General features: G+C 42.3%; 1 protein-coding gene across 2 annotated transcripts in view; it reads left to right on the top strand.

The window, feature by feature from the left end:
- The first annotated feature begins 1,561 nt into the window (after positions 1 to 1,561).
- KDM4C (lysine demethylase 4C) overlaps positions 1,562 to 20,496 on the top strand; it is a 301,499-nt gene continuing 282,564 nt past the window's right edge. For both annotated transcript variants that reach the window (XM_090131682.1, XM_031606168.2), the window contains exons 1-2: positions 1,562 to 1,852; positions 16,919 to 17,083. In XM_090131682.1, the coding sequence (XP_089987808.1) occupies positions 16,940 to 17,083 (144 nt within the window). In that variant the 5' untranslated portion in view covers positions 1,562 to 1,852; positions 16,919 to 16,939. The remainder of the gene's footprint in view (positions 1,853 to 16,918; positions 17,084 to 20,496) is intronic.

The raw sequence follows: 20,496 nt of genomic DNA, 5'->3' as shown, positions 1-20,496 counted from the left end.
CTTCCACCTAGCAAGACAGAAGTGCTGTAAGGTGGTCTTTGAAAAATGATGTCAAGGCACAATCATCCACACTGCAGCACCCTGATGCGGGTTAATGGAATCAAACTGCCCACATGCTTCCTCAGCCCATCCTTACAAGCTGAACCAGTGGTACATGCTTCATCAGTACTACAAGACACACTTCTAACCAGACATAAGACTGGGAGAGGAGAGGTGCTGCTCACCCACTGCTTCAACAGTCACTGTACTTGTCCTCAGCCAAAGAAAGCCTACTTGAAAACAATCTTAAATCAAAACAGAGTCAGTGAAAGGAGAACAGAGAAAATCTCTATTCAGTTGGGCTGTTTTATCTTTGAGAAACCACTACACAAACATTTTCTTCTCCATTCCTGGAAAAGATTAAGGAACAAGGCAAAACTTGCTCTACTTCTCCCATTTCTAATATACAAAATAAAACTCCTTTCCCAAGGTAGATGAGGATGGCTTATTTCAGATATTACTGGAAGCAGTGGTTCTGTAGAGAGATCTTCAAAGACAGCTGCAGTTGGGGCTGGAGACACTGCATAAACAGTACTGCAGTCTGTAAGGTGTAGTACTGAGACCAGATGTCAAATCAGCATGAAATTCTCTTAGCACAGCAAAGTTATAGCATTAGATACACTCATTTTTCAGAAACATTTTCAGGTTCTGCTACATTTTCAGCTTCTGTCAGTGTTTAAATTTGGGTCTAAAGAAAGAGCTCTTTCATGATAACAGGCATGTTTGAAGAAGCACATCACAGAATGGCTTGGGTTGCAAGGCACCTCAAAGCTCATCCAGCTCCAAACCCACTGCTGTGAGCAGTGCTGCCAACCACCAGATCAAACTATGAAGGAACCCATGCAGCCTGGCCCTGAGTGCTTACAGGGATGGGACGTGCACAGCTTCTCTGGGCAGCCTTGCCAACACCTCGTGGCCCTCTGAATAAAGAATTTCTCCTCAACATCTAAACAAAACCTCCCTCTTCCAGTTTAAATCCACCCTCCCTTGTGCTATCACTACGTCAGTACAAAGTCGGTCCCTCTCCTGCTTCTGAGCTCCTTCCAAGTACTGGAAGACCTCTTCTCCAAGCTGAACAATCCCAAATCCCAACACCTGAAGGGACTTCTTTAGTTATCTTCTGGTCACTTTTTGCTGCTTTAACATAAAAGCCTGAAAGCCAAGCTGCAAGATAAACAGCCATAACCGATAACAATTAAATACATGGCAGCATAGTAAGGCTCAGCCTCTGTCACACGGGGATAAAAGTCATGTTAAAGACTGGGACAAGGCGCGACGGGACGCAACGCCGCGGGACTGGCACACACACAAGCCGACCAGAACCGACCGAGGACCGCACACCGCCAAACCCGACCCGCGCAGCACCGCAAGGCCCGCGCGTCGCCCGGTGCGGACCGGCGGCCGCCCCACAGCACGCCGACCCCCGCGGCCGCCTGCCAGCCGGCGCCACGTGACCCGCCGCGCGCAGCGCATCTTCCCCGCCCGCAGCTGCTCCGCCCGGGGGCGGTGCCGGCATCGGCTGCCGCTGGGCACGTGACGTGAGCGCTCGTCCCCGTCACGTGTTCCTCCCGCTGGGCCTCCGAGCTCCTCTCTTCTCCCGGTCCTCCCCACCTCGGGCGTGCGAGGGCTGCGCGCATGCGCAGCGCGCAGCTGTCATCAGGGCACGGAAGAAGTCGTCCCGGGGAGAACGAGGGGTAGAAGCTTGGGAGTGTTCGTTGAGTGTGGGCAGGAGGGGGAAGAACGCATATCCGGCGTGCGGCGCAGTCGCCTGCCTCTCTTCGCTGCGGCCGCACGATCCTTTTCTCTCGGACAGGTGCGGGGCGGCTCCGGGCCGGGCGGCGGCTCCGGGGGCGGGAGGGCTCCGGGGCTGGAGCTGGCGGCGGGGCTCCGGGGCTGGGCTGGGAGCCACGCTGCGTACGGCCGGGGGGAGCCGCGGGCAGGTGCCGGGCGGCGGGAGCCGCGGTCCCGCTCCGGCCCTGGGCTCCGCGGCTCGGCCGGAGCTCGGAGCGCTGGCGGCGGGCTCGCGGCCCCCTGTGTCCGCCGGCGGCCAGCACGCGGCACGGGGTGCCCGCGGGGCTTCTCCCGATGCTGCGGTTCATTCATTGCTCGGCGCAGGTCGGACGTGCCTGTCGTAACGTGGCTGGAAGCGGCGTCGGGGCGAGCCGTCGGTGTCGGCACGCGCCCCGCACCTGCTCCTCTGCCGGTCCGCCGCCAGCGGCTGCTGCCGGACGGGGCGGGACGGGCACCGAGGTGCTGCGCTGGGCCGAGCGCGTCCTCCCGCAGAAAGTATCGTCAGGCTTTCTTGTGTGAGATTAAGGGGAAAAGAGGTGACTTCGTACTGCCTCGAAGAAAGCAGCGTCTGTTCGGGTGTTGCTGAACTGTGGGTTGCAGCTGCTTGTGCTCTTTCTGAGACAACAGCAGGAAAAGAAGTTACCTGGTAGTTACTAAAACAGCAGTTCTCAAGCTTTAACGCTTTCCACGAAAAATAAACTCGGCAGCACCGTGATGCGGGGTGTTTTCTGTCACCATGCACTGTTTTCTTTGTTCAGCTTATGGGGAACGTGGTGATGCTAAGCAGCTCAGGCCTTGCCCTGGTCTGCCTGGCGCTGCGATGCATGTCTCGCAGAAGGCCCTTCTGCATGCAGGGGTGTGGGAAACAGAGGCACGGTTTGCTTGCTGATCCTTGAAACAAGTGGAGCGGTGCCAGTGTGCTTGGGCAGCTGGTGGTTGGCTTTTAGCTCAGCACAGGTACAGATGTGTGTAAGAGCAGTTTCTTTTCCTTGGCCTGATGCAGGAAACAATTTCCAAGTAAGTGGACGAGATAAAACAGCAGTTAGGTCAGAATGAGAGCCGCTGTATGTAAGATAAAAACCTTTAGTTAGTTTCCGCTTAAAAAGAAAAACTTGAGCAAACAAAAAATCCGTTCTTGATCTGGTCTCTGAGGTTTCTATGGCAAATGTGACAAAAAAGGGAAGAAAATCAGGCTCTTTAATTATTAGTCCTTAACTTTTGCTGATGCTATTTTCTATCTAGCATCCTGGTTTTTAAACAGTGTAAACAATTCTGCAGCAATTGTAAATGTACAGTTACCACAGTAATGCATTCAGTTCAGAACATTATGCTGTAAAATGCTAATTACTGTAACTCACTAGGCTATTATGAACAGGCACAGTAACTGTGCAGTAGAAAAATTGGTGACTTCATATGTAACTAAAAAAAAAAAAAGTTGAGGAGATTAAGGACTTCTGCGGTCCTTTCTCAGCTCATCTCTTGATTGGACCACTTCTTGGTTCTGTGGTCAACTCACTTTTTTTTTCTCCTGTAGTTGTCTTTTGCCGGAGAATATTTCTTCAGTATGAAGCTGAATGGGGTATTTGGTTTTGTTCAGATTTGCTTTATGAAGGTCCTAGTCTCCTTTGTCCCCCATGCAAAAAGCTGATGTATTTTCAGATGCATTTTTAATATCATGGAGTTTTGAAGATAACATCTTAGTGTAATTACAGTTTTAAGGTTTTTAATACATGTCCAGTAAAATACATCTATAGTTGCTTGATGACTTAACTCTTCATATCTCAAAACAAATGAGTCCCATGTTGAGTTCTTGATTTTCATTTAGATTCGGAGACTAATAGGATATTTTGAAGGAATTCAGTATCTTATACAGGGACAATAGTAGTTCTGTAATCAAATGACAGTGAAGGTTCTTGCAAGAAATTTCTGAAGCAACGTTGACTGTGCTGTAAAATCTTGCTGTAGTTTGGGTATATAAAGCATTAGAACATACTTCAGTTTTCTCAAGTAGTATGCTGTGTCATAATTCATTAAGTTGTGAACTTAAATTTTGCTCTAACTTCATTTCCCTTGTTTAAAATTGTGATGCTAGTGGTATGTTACTAACTTTTCCCCTGGGAGTAGCTTATACTGTTGACTCAAGCAAGAACTCGTGTTTTCTTTTTCTTCATTCTGTTTAATTCTTGGTGGTACAGCATATTTAGGAAAATACAGGCTAATTGTAGGTTAATTCAAGATGTTAAAGGAGTTAGAATTCAATATGCATCTTCTAGTGAATATTGCAAGAAGTTTAGTGTCTTAATTGGTTTTGCTCTCAGGCCTGGTGGGAAACTACTTTGGTTGTTGCAGATGTTGTAGAGGAGTTTCACAAACAAAATGCATTCCAATTCCTCAGTTCCCTTGTGATATTTCTGCCTACAAAATATAGTATTGCTGGACTGCAGTTGTTTTGATTTAGCTCTGTTGACCTTGGATTTCCTGCTGGGCTTTGTCTAGCTAAAATAAAAGTTTTAGTTGTTAGCAGATAGCCTTACTTTAGGTGGACCCATGTAGCCACTCCTTCTGCCTTCATGCTGTAGATTGTTCTTCTTGATCAGGTTTTGTTTCATTGTTCAGTTTTTTTTTTTTTCTGTTGAAATGTGATTTATGTCCAGTTACAGTTTCTGTAAATTATATAGCTGAATAAGTTGTTAATTACTGTAAATTTTTTTGGGAAAAAAGGGTAATTGTGATTTGAAAACTGAAATGTTGGGAGGAAGTGTGGAAGTCTGCAAACAGCTGTGAATAAAGGAACAGAAATAAGTTGAATAACTTGATCCCTAAACATTAGGGATTTTCTGAATGCTGGAGTTTAATTTCAGATTTAGCTATTTGAAGTATTTGATCTCAATAAGTGATGAGAAATACGTGAAAATAAAATGAATAAAAGTACTTAGAGGAAAATAATCGTCCTGACAGGCTTTTTGCTTACAGTTTTCTGAGTATGCCTTGTGTTTAAGCTGGTGATACTTGGAAGCTCACAGCGTTCTTTCAGTGTCCCTGTGGAAATCTCTTCTAGATTTATTCAGATACAGACCTCTGCAGAATCTTGTTATACAAACGTTAAGTAGGCGGCTTAACAAATTCTGCTTTGCACTGCTTGTATGACAGAGTGATACCTTATGCTACAGATGTAAGTCCAGCACAGGCATAGTGTTGATGCTTTCTTCTTGCTCCTGTCACTTGATAGAATACTGTGCATTAGAGTTGCGTGGTTCCCTCGTACTAATGTGTGAGTCCATTTCAGGTGGTCTGCTCTTGGTACGCACAAGTACGACATTTGGTGGCCTGTGGTCGTTTTGAAGTGAGGAGGCTTCTGGTTGTGTGAGCAGAGGAAATGCTTTCTCTGCTGCTGTGAGTGTTGAAGCGTCGTGCTGCTGTTGAAGTAGAAGCGTGGTACGGCTATAGCACAGATGTGCTTGTAGTCATATATTTCACTTCAGCAGTAACAGCAGAACTGCACGCATGAGTTTGTCCAGGCCACTTGGTGTTGAGTCTCTGGTATTGCAATGGGATGTAAGAGTAAGGGAACTGCATGACTTCATTTTCTTTAATGAGAGGAAAAATGCTGACTGGGAAGGTCGTATGGTTAGTTCTGCACCTCTGACAAGGTCTGTAGTTCCAGGTGTGCCGTAAGCAGCACAGGTGGAAAACTCTCCTTTGTTTCTCAGCTTGTAAATATTTGCTGCTTTTTTTTTTTTTAACTTTGTCTTGCCTTGGTTCTTCATCTAGTAAAGACTTTTGCCATGTGGTGGCAGGTTTAATCTAATCATTTTAATATGTTAGATTAACAAAAAAGTTTGTGGTTTTTAGAACTCTTTGAAATCAACTATGTTTGTGTACAAGGCAAGGAGATCTGTAAGGGCTTCTTTGAGGACTATACCAAATTCAAGGATGTTGATACTCCATTGTGTTAATTTGTGGTTTACCCGTATTTTGACTGTTGCTTGTGGTTTTTTGCGTTCCTTTCCCCAAACTAAAAGTAACTTGCTGATTCCAGAAATAGAATGTAAGGATGGTCAGTCAGAAGCATGGAATGGATTTTCTGCAGCGACTCTTTAGCCTAGAAGAGAGACAGCTGAAGGAGGCTATGCTGGAGGTCTTTCAGTCATGTGTGCTCAAGGTGAACTTGAGAAGATAGAAAACTACTTCCAGTGTGTGTGTGAGATTTCTGTTGAAATTAGAAAGTGAAATATACAAAGCATACGGCAGATGAAACATCTCCTTCTGTACGTTGTTGATTGTGGAGTACTTTGTCACAAGGTTTTTTTTTTTTTTTTTGATATTAAAGGCCCACACAGTTTGAAAGTCACAGACAGAAGTCCAGCAACTGTGTAAAATACAGAAATGTACAGCCTCAAGAGTTCTTGAGCTGTGAGTTGCTGAAGACTGGGATGGTATTCTGGAAAAGTGTAATTGTACATTACTTCTCTCTGGAAAAAAAAAAAGTAAAGATCTGCTGTTATTAGCTGTGAGAACTGGATAGGTTGAACTGTTCCTAGAGGCTGTTACAGCCACCCAATGTGGACTACAGATTCCATACTTTGTTTTCATACAACTTATCTTTCTCGTTCTGTGTCCCAAATCAATTGTTTTAAGATGGTTTTGTGTACTGCAAGCATAGCATGGGCAGTGAATGGCTATAGAGTGAATTCAGGTTGTTTTCCGGTTTAGTACTTCTGGCTTCACAATAGGTCATTTTTCTATTTTGGAAATAATTGCTTGAGAGGTAGTATCAGGCCACAGAAACACAAGCTTGAAATGAAGATTGTCAAACCACCTATAGTCAAGTTGAGATATATTGAGAGCTTTATAATAAGTTCACCTGCCTAGATTCCAAGTTCTTTAAGCTTTTATAGTCCATAAACTATATAATAATTTAGTACTCCTATATTTCAAACTTAAATTTATTTTTCCTGATGAATGCTGGATATCTGATGGCCTTATCATGAGGCTAAAGTTATAAATACCTGATTTTATGTTGTGGTTCAACTGTTAATGAAGTCAAGTAGCATAATTTACTGTTCTAGAGTTCCTGATAAATAGAATCTAATTTCTTTTTCCAAGCCATGTACATGTACTAATTGCACAATTTGCATGTGCAGCTACTACTACAGGAACAATTCAGACAACTATGCAAAGTCAGGTTGGTTTCAGAATTGACTGTTTGCATGCTCAGTAATAGTTGCACAAGTGAACTATTCTATTTTGTTTCTGATTAATTTAAAGTCATTCTTGTAGCTTGTCATGGTTTGTGCACTGTTGCAGTACCTAGCACCTTTGAGTTTGATTTACGAAACAGTATGGAGAGTCAAATGGAGTTTACTTAGAAATGAACCTATACATTTCTAAAGTTCTGTTAAAAAGTACTATTTTTTTTTTTTTTAAATACGTGTACTCTTCTGCACAAATATGTATTCTAGTTAGCTACTTGAATTTCTTTCTTCTCAGGGTGAATTGATTCTTCCTGAAATGAATTACAGTTTCATTGTTAGCATGCATGAAATTTTTTGCAGAGGGGAAATAGAAATAAGAAAAGTCACAGAATCATAGGGTTGAAAGGGACATCTGAACATCATCTAGTCCAACCCTTCTGTTAGAGCAGGTTCTAACAGAAATATAGGAAAGTGTCCAGGTGGAGACTCTGCCACCTCTACAGGCAGTCTGTTCTAGCATTCTGTCATCTTCAAAATGAGAGAGTTCTTTCTCATGTTTAGGTAGAACTTCTTGTGTTCCAGTTTCTGCCTTTTGCTCCTTGTTCAGTCACTGGGCACCACTGAAAGGGGCTTGGCCCTATCCACTTGACTCTTGTCCATTAGATATTTATAAGCTTTGATAAAACATTCCCTCAGCCTTCTCCGGTCTGAACAGTCCCAGGTCTCCCAGTCTTCCCTCATAAGAGGCTGGGTTTATCTCCCCGGTCATCTTTGTGGCCTCTGCTAAACTCTGAGTTTCCTGTCTTTCTTGCACCGAGGAGCCCAGAACTGGACACAGTACTCCAGATGTGTCCTCACCAGGGCAGTATAGAAAAGGGGGGGGGAATCACCTCCCTTAATCTGCTGGGTATGCTCTTTTTAATGCACCTTAGAATACTGATGGTCGTCTTGGTCACAGGATCGTGCTGCTAGCTCATAGTCAACCTGTTGTCCACCAGGATGCCCAGATTCTTCTTACCAGAGTTCCTTTCCAGCACATCACCTCCTAACCTGTAGTGATAGATGCGGTTTTTCCTCCCCAGATGTAGGAGCCAGTGTTAGCACTGCTTGGCAGTCAAGAGATACCTTCCGTGAGCAACTTTGGAAGAATGATGTGTCAAGTCTAGTGTAATTAAAGCCAGAAAACTCCGATTCCCTGCTGGTGAGGGGTGGAACTCAAAATATTTGTTAGTTCATTGAGTACTAGAAGAAAAAAGAAGCATGTGGAGTTCAGAGTCCTGATACCTTAGTCATAAGGCTTGAGAGTATTGTAATACTGAAGACCGGTTTTGTACAGTAAGACTTCAGGTTAAAGCAGATTTTTACACGCTTTTACTATGTACAGATTAATGTGCTGTTTTTGTCAGTGGGTTTAATTGTAACTTCAGTAGTGAATTTTCTAGCAGTGTGGATTTGCTTGTGATTTAATTAAATGCAATTGTTAGTTTGAGTTTCTCTATTACATATTGAATAAATAAAACTTGGAAGATTTCTCCCATTTCTGGGAACAATATATTCTGTGTTCTTGTGAGGGAAGCAGAAAACTTTTCATGAAGCATGTGTGTTTCAACAGGGAACTCTTCCATGATATTTAGTAATGTAGTATAGAATCATAAACTATGCCAAATTGAAAGGGACCCACAAGGATTGTTGATTCTAACTCATATCCCCGCATAGGACCATCTAACTGTCTGAGGTTCAGCTGGGACAGTGCTGTTTTTTTTACCTTGATAGTGTTTGGTATGATGCTATGTTTTGTTTTTAGGAGAACAGTGTTCTGGGCAGCCTCTGTTTGGGGGCTACCGAGGCATCATTTGGTGGGTGATGAGCATTCCTTGTACATAGCTTGTTTTGTATGCATGTATATTGTTGCTATAACCATTATCCTTTTTTCCTCTTCCTTTTTCTGTCTTCATAAATAGTTTTTTATTTCAATACACAAGTTCTATCTTTTTTTTTCTGATTCTTTTCTCCATCCAACAGGGAGGGGGGGAATGAGCATGTGGTGCTTAGCTATCTGCTGGATTAAACTACAGCAGTCCTTGCAGTGCCTAGCGTGAGGCTTGAGAGTCTAAGCACATGGTGCTTGCCATGGCAGGTTTGTGGGAGTGTAATATAGTCAATTTAGCAGGCCTCCCCATATTTTTATTTCAGCCACTGTCTTTCTTACCAAAGAGACTTTATCTCCTTGGCTTGTTTAATTGCAGTGGATATTTCACATTCATGGATTAATTGTGCAGTAGTGCCCACAGTCAAGTCCATTGGAAGTCTAGGCTTCTGCAGCTTGTCTGTAGGACTCCATACAGAAACCTTCCCTCTAGACCTCTCTTCATTTTTGTAGCTCTACTTTGAGTGCTCTCTAATTCTGTACCCTTTCTGTACGTGGTGCTTGAAACTGCGCACAGCGCTCAAGGTGAGGCTGCACCAGTGCGGTGTAGAGCAGTCAGTCCCCTCGACTCGACTGGTTGCAGGGCAGTTCTTGATGTACCTCAGGATATGGTTGGCCTTTTTGGCTGACTGGTTACATTTCTGACTCAAGTTCAACTTGCTGTCAACCAAGATCCCCTAATCTCTTTCACTGGAGCTGCTCCCCAGTGTCTCATCCCCCAATCTGTAAGTATAGTCAGGGTTGTCCCTTTGCAGGTTCACAGACTGGCATTTGCTATTGTTAAACTGTGTGGTTGATGATTGTTTCTGATTTGTCTTGATTTTTCTGTGAGGCCTTTCCATTCCTGGTTGACTCACAAGCTCCTACCAGTTTAGTATCAGCAAACATGCTCAGAACACCTTCTAGTCCTTCCTCCAAGCCATTTATGAAAACATTGAAGAGAACTGGCCCTAAAATCGAACCTTTTTTGTGACTGATGTAATGTCTTTTACTGTAACACTTTGGAGCCAGTTGCTCACATGTTGCATTTTTGTAAGATGTGGACAAAAATCATGTCCACTGATTGCTTAGGGGAAGCAATATTATGGTAGCTGCCTGATTTGAGTAGTTGAGAATCTGTTGGCTGTGGAGGTATATGGGGGTCATTTTATGTTTTAAAATGTAACAAAAACAATCCTACAGATGCTGCATTTCATTCTGTATGAGTATTTTGTGTGTATTCAAGCATGTAGTATAGTAAACTTCTGTGCTGTAGATTTACGTAGTTAAGAGTCTCCCATAACAGATTTGAGTTATGATGCTGAAGAGTGCAGAATGTTACTTTTTTTTTTTTTTTTTTTACTTTCCTCTCTATTTTTTTCTTTTTCTATTTTGCTTTGGTAGGCCCCTAAGAAGTTTGCTACAGTCTTCCATCTCCTCTTTCTCCTAGTTGTTAACGTACATAGCAAAACGTCACATCTATTTTCATACAAGCTGTGTAGTGTAAGTCAGTGTTCATTTAATAAGCATTTCCCACTGTCATTGTAACTGCTGAAAAATATGTTTTGGATTATGTAAATACTGGTAGAATCATAGAATGGTTTGAGTTGGAAAGGACCTTCCATCTAGTTCCAACCCCCCTGCTATAGGCAGGCACACTTCCCTCTAGACCAGGTTGCCCAAAGCCCCATCCAACCTGGTCTTGAATGTTTCCAGGGAGGGGACATGCACAACCTTGTTGGGCAACCTGTTACAGTTTCTTGCCCTGGCAGTAAAGAATTTCTTTCTGATATTTAGTCCAAATCTATCCTCTTCCAATTTTAAAGGCATTTCCTCTTGTCCTGTCACTACATGCCCTTATGAAAAGTCCCCCCTCAGCTTTCTCATAGGCTCCTTTCAGGTACGGAAGGCCACAACAAGGTTTCCTTGTAGCCTTTTTTTCTAGGCTGGAGAGCCCCATCTCTTTCAGCCTGTTCTCATATGAGAGGTGCTCCAGCCCTCTGGTCATCTTTGTGGCCCTCCTCTGGACCTGCTACAACAGCTCTGTGTCCGTCTTGTGTTGGGGGCTCCAGGACTGGATGCAGTACTGCAGGTGGGGTTTCACAAGAGCAGAGTAAAGGGGCAGAATCACCTCCCTTGACCTGCTGTTCACACTTCTCTTGATGGAGCCCAGAATACAGTTGGCCTTCTGGGCTGCAGGAGCACATTGTTGGCTCATGTTGAATTTTTCATCAACAGGCACTCCCAAATTCTTTTCCTCAGGGCTGCTCTGAAGCCATTCTGTATCCAGCCTGTATCTGTAGCATTCAGTAGATTTCATCTTGCTCTTAGTTGTGTTGTGTTTCAGCATCTTGAATTATGTTCCTGAGGCCATATACTGTCATAACTGTGGGTGCTTAACATTTGCTGAGCTTGTATTTCCACTTCTTGTAATGTTAGACAGCCGTTGTAGCATTAACTGTCTACTAGTTGATCATTTGAATGATGTAGTTTGTGACTTTGGCTAGAAACTTTTAAAAATAAAAAATCTGACTGTTTAACCCAATTATTGGTGCTTTAGCTGGCAATGCTGGACAAGTTACATAACTACATTTTATGTAAATTGTTCTCTTTTATCAGGTATTTTGAAGTGTACGCAAGCACCTTAGTCACCAGTGAATTCAAGGTTTATGGACAGACTGCAGTTTATTGGATCAGACATAGTTATCTTGAGCTTGTTTGACTAAAGCTACCTTGTGATTAGCCATAAAGCTTATTTATTTCACTGTTATGCAAAATACTAATTTGCATGGAATATGTCTTCTCCTTTGTTTGTATTACCATCTGCTTTTCTAGATAGTTACGGACAATCTTATCAATTCTGTCTTGCAGTGGGGACAGAAAATGTCTAATTACAGTGTTGATATTATGGTTTTAAAATAGCTGTAAAAATCCATGCATAAATGTTACTACTTTCTTTTTATTCTTGGCAGCTAAAATAGATGTAATGATCGATCCTTGTTTCTCTAACTTCATATGTGCACTAATGTCTCACGTATTTTTATTCCATAGTGTTAAGTAAAAGCTTTAGAAGAGCCTTACTTCTCAGATTGTACAACTCTGGGTAGTATCACAGAACAGCTAATTCTGCATACACTTCAAGTGGAATAGTTAAGATTGTAATAACAGAACTACAGTATGGATTTTATGTTATAATGATTCTTTGGTCATGTACTTGCTTGCAAAAAAAAAAAAGCAACAAACAACAACCCCAAAAGGAACAAAAAACCCCCACCAATAACTACTCTGAAGGCCTCTTTTATTATGAACTTTGTCATGCAATTTTATTATTTTCTTTTAATGATTTGACAGGATGTAGCTGAATTTTGTGTGTGGGAGAAAGTATCTAGTATACTCATCTTCCACAAAGTCCTTGAGAGAATTACATAGCGTGTTAGAATATAACTGAATATGAAGGCCTTCATTTTAAGTATTTTATAGTTGGTTTGTACCCATTGCCACTTATGCTGGCATTGGATGCTGCTGAATCTGGCTCTGCCATCTTTACATCTGCACATGAATTGGATTACGTAACCATGTGCTCTGAAGTTGGAAGTGACCTCTTGAGAAAGTCTAGTCCACTCATCTGCTCGAGCAAGGTTGGCTAGAGCGTGTTGATCTTCAGTCTGTTCAGTTGGCTGTTGAATGTCTCTGAAGATGGTGGCTTCACAATCTCACTGAACAACCTCTTCCAGTGTTTGCTCTCACAGGGGAGGGAAAAAGTGTTTTCTTTTGTTCAGATCGATTTTTTTTTTTTTTTTTTTTTTTAATTTGTGCTCTTGCTGTTAGTCCAGTCACTGTGTACTGCTGGAAAATGTCAGACTTCATCACTCCTTCCTGCTGAGTGAATACGTGTGTAAAGACCCCTCACACTCCATGAACCTTTCCTTCTCCAAGCTTACGGTCCCAGCTCTCTAAGCCTTTCCTCACAGGAGAGCTGCTGCTGTCTCTTCATCTTGGTGGCCCTCAGCTAGACTCTTTCCAGTATGTTTATGTCCACTGGTGGTCCAGCTATGGGCATAGTACTTAGGTGTGGCTTCACCAGTGCTGAGTAAAGGGGAAGTACCACTTTCAGCATGGCAGCAGTACTTAAATCTAACGCAGCCCAGGATATCATTCACCTTTTATATTAACAGGGACACACTGCTGGTTCTTGCTGATAAAAAGACCAAATGCTGAATCTTGCACTTCAATCACCAAAACCCCCATGTATTACTACAGGCTTGTGCAGAGTGGCTGGAAAGCTGTGTGGAGGAAGAGGAACCTGAAATGTTAGTTGGCAGCTATCTGTACATAAATTAGCAGTATGCCTAGATGGCCAAGAAGGTCAGTAATTTCCTGGCTTGTATCAGAAATAGTTTAGCCAGCAGGACCAGGGAGGTGATTGTCCCTCTGTACTTGATGCTGATGAGGCCAGGCCTGGAGTACTGTGCTTGGTTTTTGGCCCCTCACTGCAAGGAAGACATCTGCAAGGAGCGTGTCTAAAAGGAGGGCAGTGAAGCTGGTGAGGGGTCTGGAGCACAGGCCTTATGAGTAGCAGCTGAGGGAACTGGGATTGTTTAGTTTGGAGGAGGCTCGGGATACATTATTCTCTCGTTGCAACTGTCTGAAAGGAGATTGTGGCGAGGTGGGAATCCACCTGGTTTTCCTTGGTAACAGTGGTAGGACTAAATAGAGGTAACGGCTTTAAGTTGCACCACGAGAAGTTCAAATTGGTTATTAAGGAAAATTTTTGCTTGGAAAGATCAGTAGTGCATTGGAACAGGCTGCCAGGGAAGGTGGTGAAGTCACTGTTCCTGGAGGTATTCAAGAAAAGTTAGATATCTCATTAGTTGACATAGTTTAGTGGTGTAGCAATGATGGATTGATGGCTAAGCTCTTTTCCAACTTTATTGATTCTGCCATTCGTGTTGACTTGGTGTCCAGCAGGACTTCAAAAGGTCTCTTCTGCCACTCACTGGCCCCTCACTGAATGTGGATCTCTGCATGTTCCATTACTGAGCTTGATGAGCATGGTTCCTGTCAAGCTGCACCTGTCTGTGTCCCTGTGGAGGGCAGTACAGCACCGTAGATTGTCTGGTGTTCTTCCTACCTTTGTATTCTCTGCAAAAACCTCATGGAAATGAGTGTAAGAGCTGTTGAAGTAGAGAGACAGCTCATTTATTGGTTAACAATACTGACAACTGCTTTTTGTACAAGACTTTGAAGTTAATGCTTGACTAGGTTTAGGAGTCCTTAGGTTCAGAAATGCTTGACTTGGTACAGGGCGGTTGAGTGAATAACAAACTTTTAAAAAGTTCTGTCTGCTGAAGAAAAGAATATTAGTAATTAGAAAACAAAAATTCATAAGTGGCTGCTGAAGTTGCTCGGTTTTAAAAGCATTTCCCTCCCCCTGAAAACAGAACTAAAGAATGAATCAACTGTTCTTTCTCTGTCTCCCCAAGAAGCCCCTCAAAACTGAAATAAGAGTACAGTGAAGAGCTGAGAGACGTATACTGATCTTTGTTCTAAGCTAAAATCATAGAATCCTTAGAGTTGGGAGGGACCCTTAAAGGTCACTTAGTCCAACTCCCCTGCAATGAACAAGGATATGTGCAGCTAGATCAAATTGCCCAGGGCCTGATCCATTGTTTCTTTGAGAGCCTCCAGGAACTGTGCATCGATCACATCTCTGGGCATCCTGTTTCAGTGCCTCACCACTTTCACTGTAAAAGGCTTTTTTCTTACATCCAACCTAAATCTATCCTCTTTAAGCTTGAAGCCATTTTTTCTTGTTCTGTTGCCACAGATCCTGTGAAAGAGTCTGTCCCTTTCTTTCCTGTAGCCCCCCTTTAGATACTGAAGGGCACTGGCCAGACAGAACAGCCCCAGCTCTGTCAGCCTGTCCTCGTAGGAGAGGTGTTCTGTAGATAATCTTTGTTGCTCTCCTCTGGATGCACTCCAACAGGTCCATGTCTCTCTGTACTGAGGCCTCCACATTTGGATGCAGTACTCCAGGTGAAGTCTCACCAGCATAGAGGGGCAGGATCACCTCTCTCGCCCTGCTGGCCACACTTCTTTTGATGCAGCCCAGATTACAGTTGGCTTTCTGGGCTGCGAGGGCGCGTTGCTGGCTCATGTCCAGCTGCCTATCCACCAGTACCCCCAAGTCTTGTTTAGTAGGGCTGTGTTCAATCCTTTCATCCCTCAGATTGTATTGGTAGTGGGGGTTGCCTCCACCCAGGTGCAATACCTTGCATTTGGTTGTGTTGAACTTCATGAGATTGTCTTGGGCCCACTGCTCAAGCCTGCCTAGGTCCCTCTGGAGAAAGTATTGATGACTGCAGGTTGTGTTGTATAACAGTTAGTGAAGTAGCTTAAAAGTATGAAACAATAATGACAGACTATTAATTTTTTTTTTTGCCAGTAAATAGTTTATATTAGAGGTTATATATTTGTATACACTGCACTCATGTGCATGTATGAAACTGAAGAGCTAAAAACTGATTAAAGAGAGATCAACTACCCTGTTTCATTATCTTTCCAATGTCATTTTATTGTCAGTAAAGCATTATGAATAACAAACTCTGTATACTACATGGCACAATGTATACAAGCAAGGAAAGCTTTAACTTCAGGTATAACCTAATCTCATTGACTTGGAACTGGTCATCATAATGAATTTATATTTGGTTCTTTAATGGATGGGACTAAGTGAAGGATGCATGGCATGTGTTTACTACAAGGGAAGGTATCTCAGTTTTATATGTTGGGATGTGCTTGCCTCTATGGACCTGATAATCATAATTTAAATACAAAAATAGTTCTGAATTAAAATGGTACTGTTTTTTTTTTTTAATCATTGGAGACTTGCAGAAATTTAGTTAATTTCATTTCAATCAGGGATGGAAATAATTTAGAGAGGGGGGTAGAAAAGAGAGGAGTGTGGGGGGGAAAAAAAGAAATCTAATTGTTAAAAATGGAGAGTGGTCTTCTGGGAGAAGTAGGAAGGCAAAAAACATAATTTAAGGGCACAAGAAGCAGGCTGAATCTTTGAATGCTAGCAGGAGCGTGAAACATGCAGAGATATAGGAAAACTGTGATTCCCTTTATAAGTGGTTCATACCTAAGCTAAGAGAGAGATGAAGCTAATGAAGTTACTGGCTAATACACTAACATACAAGTAGTGCAAGATGACATGGTTTGGTAACAAAACTGTGGATGTATTATGTTTTGCTGATGGATAAAGTCATAAAATTGTTAAGGTTGGAAAAGTCCAATAAGATCATCTAGTCAAGCACATCACCACCATATCCCTTAAACCTTGTCCCTCAAATCTTCCCTTTCCTCAAATGAGGAATGACACAGCAAATCACTGAAAAAGCTAGTCAAAGCTGACTTACTTTTGTTCTGAAATGAGGATTTTTTTTTTTGTAAGATTAAGGAATAAATTTGTAAATGGTCATATTATTGCAACTTGGCAATGCAGACTGATACAATTCTATTGAAGTGCTGACATGTGAGTTAGAAAATCTTTTTGCCTACGTTTGTAGTGTGATTGGAAAGTCAGTAACCAGTTTCCTCATGAACTAAGTTGGAATAATAATATGCATAGCTTTGTTGGTCTAGATTATACCTGTGTAATGTAAATATCTACACAGAGAAATGTAACAAACTGTGAATGCATCAACACTGAAAGTTGCTAGTATGGTGTTAAAGGTAAAGTTGAGATAGCATGTTGTAAAAACAGCGAGAGGATTGTATGGATTTTTGTACTGGATTTTTATGTAACTGTTGCTTATGGTAGATATGTCTTCGGGGTAAGGACTGAGTGGTCTTAAAGGAGTTTGTGCCTTTTATAATACTATGGAATTTTGAAAACTTTTCTCCTAGTCAAAACATATGCTGAGTTTCAGATGCTGTTTGACAGAAGATTATTCTCTTCAGTATATGTTGTTTTATTTTTCAGCTGGATTGAAAGTGAACCACAATGGCGGCAGTCACGTCTGATAGTCCTCCAAATCCAAGCTGCAAAATCATGACTTTTAGGCCTTCAATGGACGAATTCAGAGAGTTCAACAAATACTTAGCATACATGGAATCACAAGGTGCTCATAGGGCTGGAGTTGCAAAGGTAAGCATCTTTAATATAGGAGGAAAATTGTTCCTAATACGTGTTTTTTCTACTACTTTTATTTCACTGATTGTGATACTGATCTTATTGACTTATAATATTTTTCCATGTGAATTTCAATGAATTTGATGCTGGTCTGTTTTTCTGGTTGTAGTCTTCGTGTTATGCAAATGAATGAAGATACTCTTCTCTTACCAACCTTCAATTTTTGGCATATTTACAACAGAAAAAGAGGATCTTTTCCTAAGGCAGGTTTAAACTAGTTTTGATAATGCAAGATGTGTATATATAGGGAAAAACATAATATACATGTCTTGCTCTAAAAGTTATGCCTTCAGTTTATTTTCATAGAAACTACAACAGTACAGAAGAACACAGTGGCACTACTTGGTACAGCACAGTCTCAGCTACAAAACCATATTTTTCAGCATAGTTGCCATTATTAGCTATTCGTTTTGCCAGTGATGAACAAGAGCCTGCATGCTGTACTTTTTTTAAAAAAAAACAAAAACAATGCCCCAGTGGAGTTAACCCACTGTTTCATAGCTACTGCAATGGCATTGTTGCTAGGAAAATGTTGCCCATGCACTACTGTTTTTTATTGGCCCAAATGGTTAGAAGCCAGAATGTGTGAAGTCCAGACTGTGGTAGGACAGTCCAGCCAAGGTTGGCAGCATGCTTCATGGTCTTTAGTCTGGTATGGGGCCTGGTGTTACCTTGTGGCGAGAAAAGGGTTGTCTTCTTTGTCTTGAGTTTGGAAGTTCAAACCTTCAGCTTAGTCAGTGTTGTGTTGTAGCAGAGTTGATTGTTTATCTAGGTTGCATGAAATTGGGAAGGATCATCCCTTTGCTATCCCAAAAGACAATAAACATCACTCTACCTTCTAGGTCTTAATCTTTGATGAGAAATTCACACACTCTGTGGACTGCTATTTTGACTCCAGCTTATTGTGGTGATATGATGTCTCATCACCATTAGTGATGTGATCCAGGAAACTGTCACCACTGTCCTGACAAACTTGCGTATGATATTCTCTGCGGTCCTGTATGAGCACTCATGGTGCTCATCTAGTACAAACTTTGTGATATTCCAATATTGCCATGATTGTTTCCAACATGTTGATATCAATATTCATCTCCATATATAGTTTCCTAGTTGTATTCCACCAATTTGAGGTGCACTTCATTTCATGGTGTGACAGGTATGCACCATCTAGCAAATTGCTATAGTGACATCCACTCTTTGGTCTCCAGAAGCATTCAACAAGCACTGATGAATGTTAGCAAGTGTGTTTTTTTCCAGAAGGAGAAATTAGTAACCCACCTTTGTTTTATACACACTTTGATGTCAGGCACCATTTTGTCAGACTGCCCTTCTGCTGCTGTCTGTTGCACAGCAATAGGATGTAATAGAATACTGCTGTTCCACCAGTATGTGTTTCTAATATCATAAGCCAACATCATAAAATAGGAGGCATTACTCTTGGAGCACCCTGTGTGTGTGGAGTATATAAAAGGAGAGGTGTTACCATAAACTAGAAAATATTCATCTGTCAGATGGCAAATGCAGTCCCTTAGGCTTGCATACAACCATACAGATGAAGCAGATAATCCCACTACAGTCAGTATATAAAAAAGCATATGCTTTAAGGTTAGTGAGGCACCACTGAGATTAAATCCATATTTGTTTACTTTTTGGTGGTGATTCTTTTTTTTTTATAATGAGAATTAAATGTAGAATAAGATTGTAGAACAGTCTCTGAGAGATCATGAAGTTCAGCCATTCACCTGTCTACCAGATCTACCACTGAACCATGTCACTAGATGACACCCCTGCACATTTATTAAATACCTTTGGAGATGGTGACTCCACTTCCCTGAGCAGCTTGTTCCAATGCCTAGCCCCTCCTTCTGAGAACAAATTCTTCTTGATATCCAGTCTAAACCTCCCCTGCTGTAACTTGAAGCCATTTCTTTATGTTTTGCTGCCTGAATAAACAGCGTGACTTATTTGCTCCTACCTCCTTTCAGGTAGCTGTAGAGAATGATGATGTGTCTCTCCTTTTTTCCAGGCCAGACAACCTCAGTTCTCTCAACCACTCCACATAAATTTCCAGTTCTTTAACTGATTTTATTTTTTTCTGCATATCCTAGAGCAAGTCAGCATCCTTCTTGCAGCAAGGGATCCAAAATTGAAGATGGTACTCCATGTGCAGCACCACCAGTGCTTGAGTATAGAGGGACAATCTCTTTCCTACTCCTTCTGGCTATGCTATTTCTCATGCAGGCCAGGATGTTGTTCACCTTCTTGGCTGTATGGGCTCATGATAGCTGGCTGTTGACCTGTACCTCTACGTCCTTTCCTGCCAACTACTTTTCCCCAAGCCCACACAGATGCTTAGGTTGTTAAGACCCACCCAGTGAGCCCAGCACTTAGGCTTACTGAATGACATATAACTGGTTGTTGCCCACTGATCCAGCCGATCCAAATCCTTCTGCACAGCCTTCCTACCCTCAAGCAGATCAACACTGCCACTCAGCATAATGTCATCTGGGAACTTACTGTGGTTGCACCCAATCTCCTCGTCCAGATAGTTGATAAAAACGTTAAATGAGACTGGCTGCCGTACTGAGCCATAGGGAACACTGATTGTAACCATCTGCGAACTACTTTTAATTTCATTCACAAGGACCCTTGGGGCCTGGCCATCCAGAAAGGCTTTTGCCCAGCACACCGCACATCTGTCCAAGCAGTGAGCTGCTGGTTTCTTCAAGAGGATGCTGTGGGAGACACTAGCAAATGCTATGCAAAAGCTCAAGTAAACAACATGCACAGCCTTTCTTTGTTTACGTAAGCAGGTGATCTTACCATAGAGGTAGACCAGGTTAGTCAAGCAGGACCTGTCTTTCATTAATCCATGCTGACTGAGTTTGATCAGCCAGTCCAGTATGTGCTGTGTAATGACATTCTATGACTTTCCCTGGTGCAGAAGTAAGTCTGACAGGCCAATAATGCCCTGGATCCTCCTTCATGGTAGAAAGTCATTATTTTCACTAAGCCCAAGTCAACTGGGACCTCCCTGTTTGGCCAGCACTAAGTAAGGAAAGTGGCGTGGTGAGCATTTCTGCCAGCACTATTAATACCTTTGGGTGGATCCCAGTCATGCAGGGATTTGTGTGTGTTCAAGTGGAGTAGCAGGTCACTAACTGTTTCCCCCTGGATTTTAAGGGTTTCATTGTGTTCCCTGTCTTCCAGCTCAGTGGTCTGAGTAGTGGTGAATAATTGGTCGCAGTAGTAAAGTCTGAGACAAAGAAAGCAGTGAGTATATTTTCAAGCAGTGGTATATCCAGAATCTTTCAATAGTTACTCCTCCCCTAATGGAGAGTTGTTGTCAGAGATTAGATCTGATGTAG

Source organism: Phasianus colchicus, chromosome Z (genome assembly GCF_987193195.1).
Source record: "Phasianus colchicus chromosome Z, bPhaCol1.hap1.1, whole genome shotgun sequence".
NCBI classification, from domain to species: Eukaryota; Metazoa; Chordata; class Aves; order Galliformes; family Phasianidae; genus Phasianus; species Phasianus colchicus.
The sequence above is the reverse complement of the archived record's forward strand: the minus strand, read 5'-3'. Positions and strand labels throughout refer to the sequence as shown.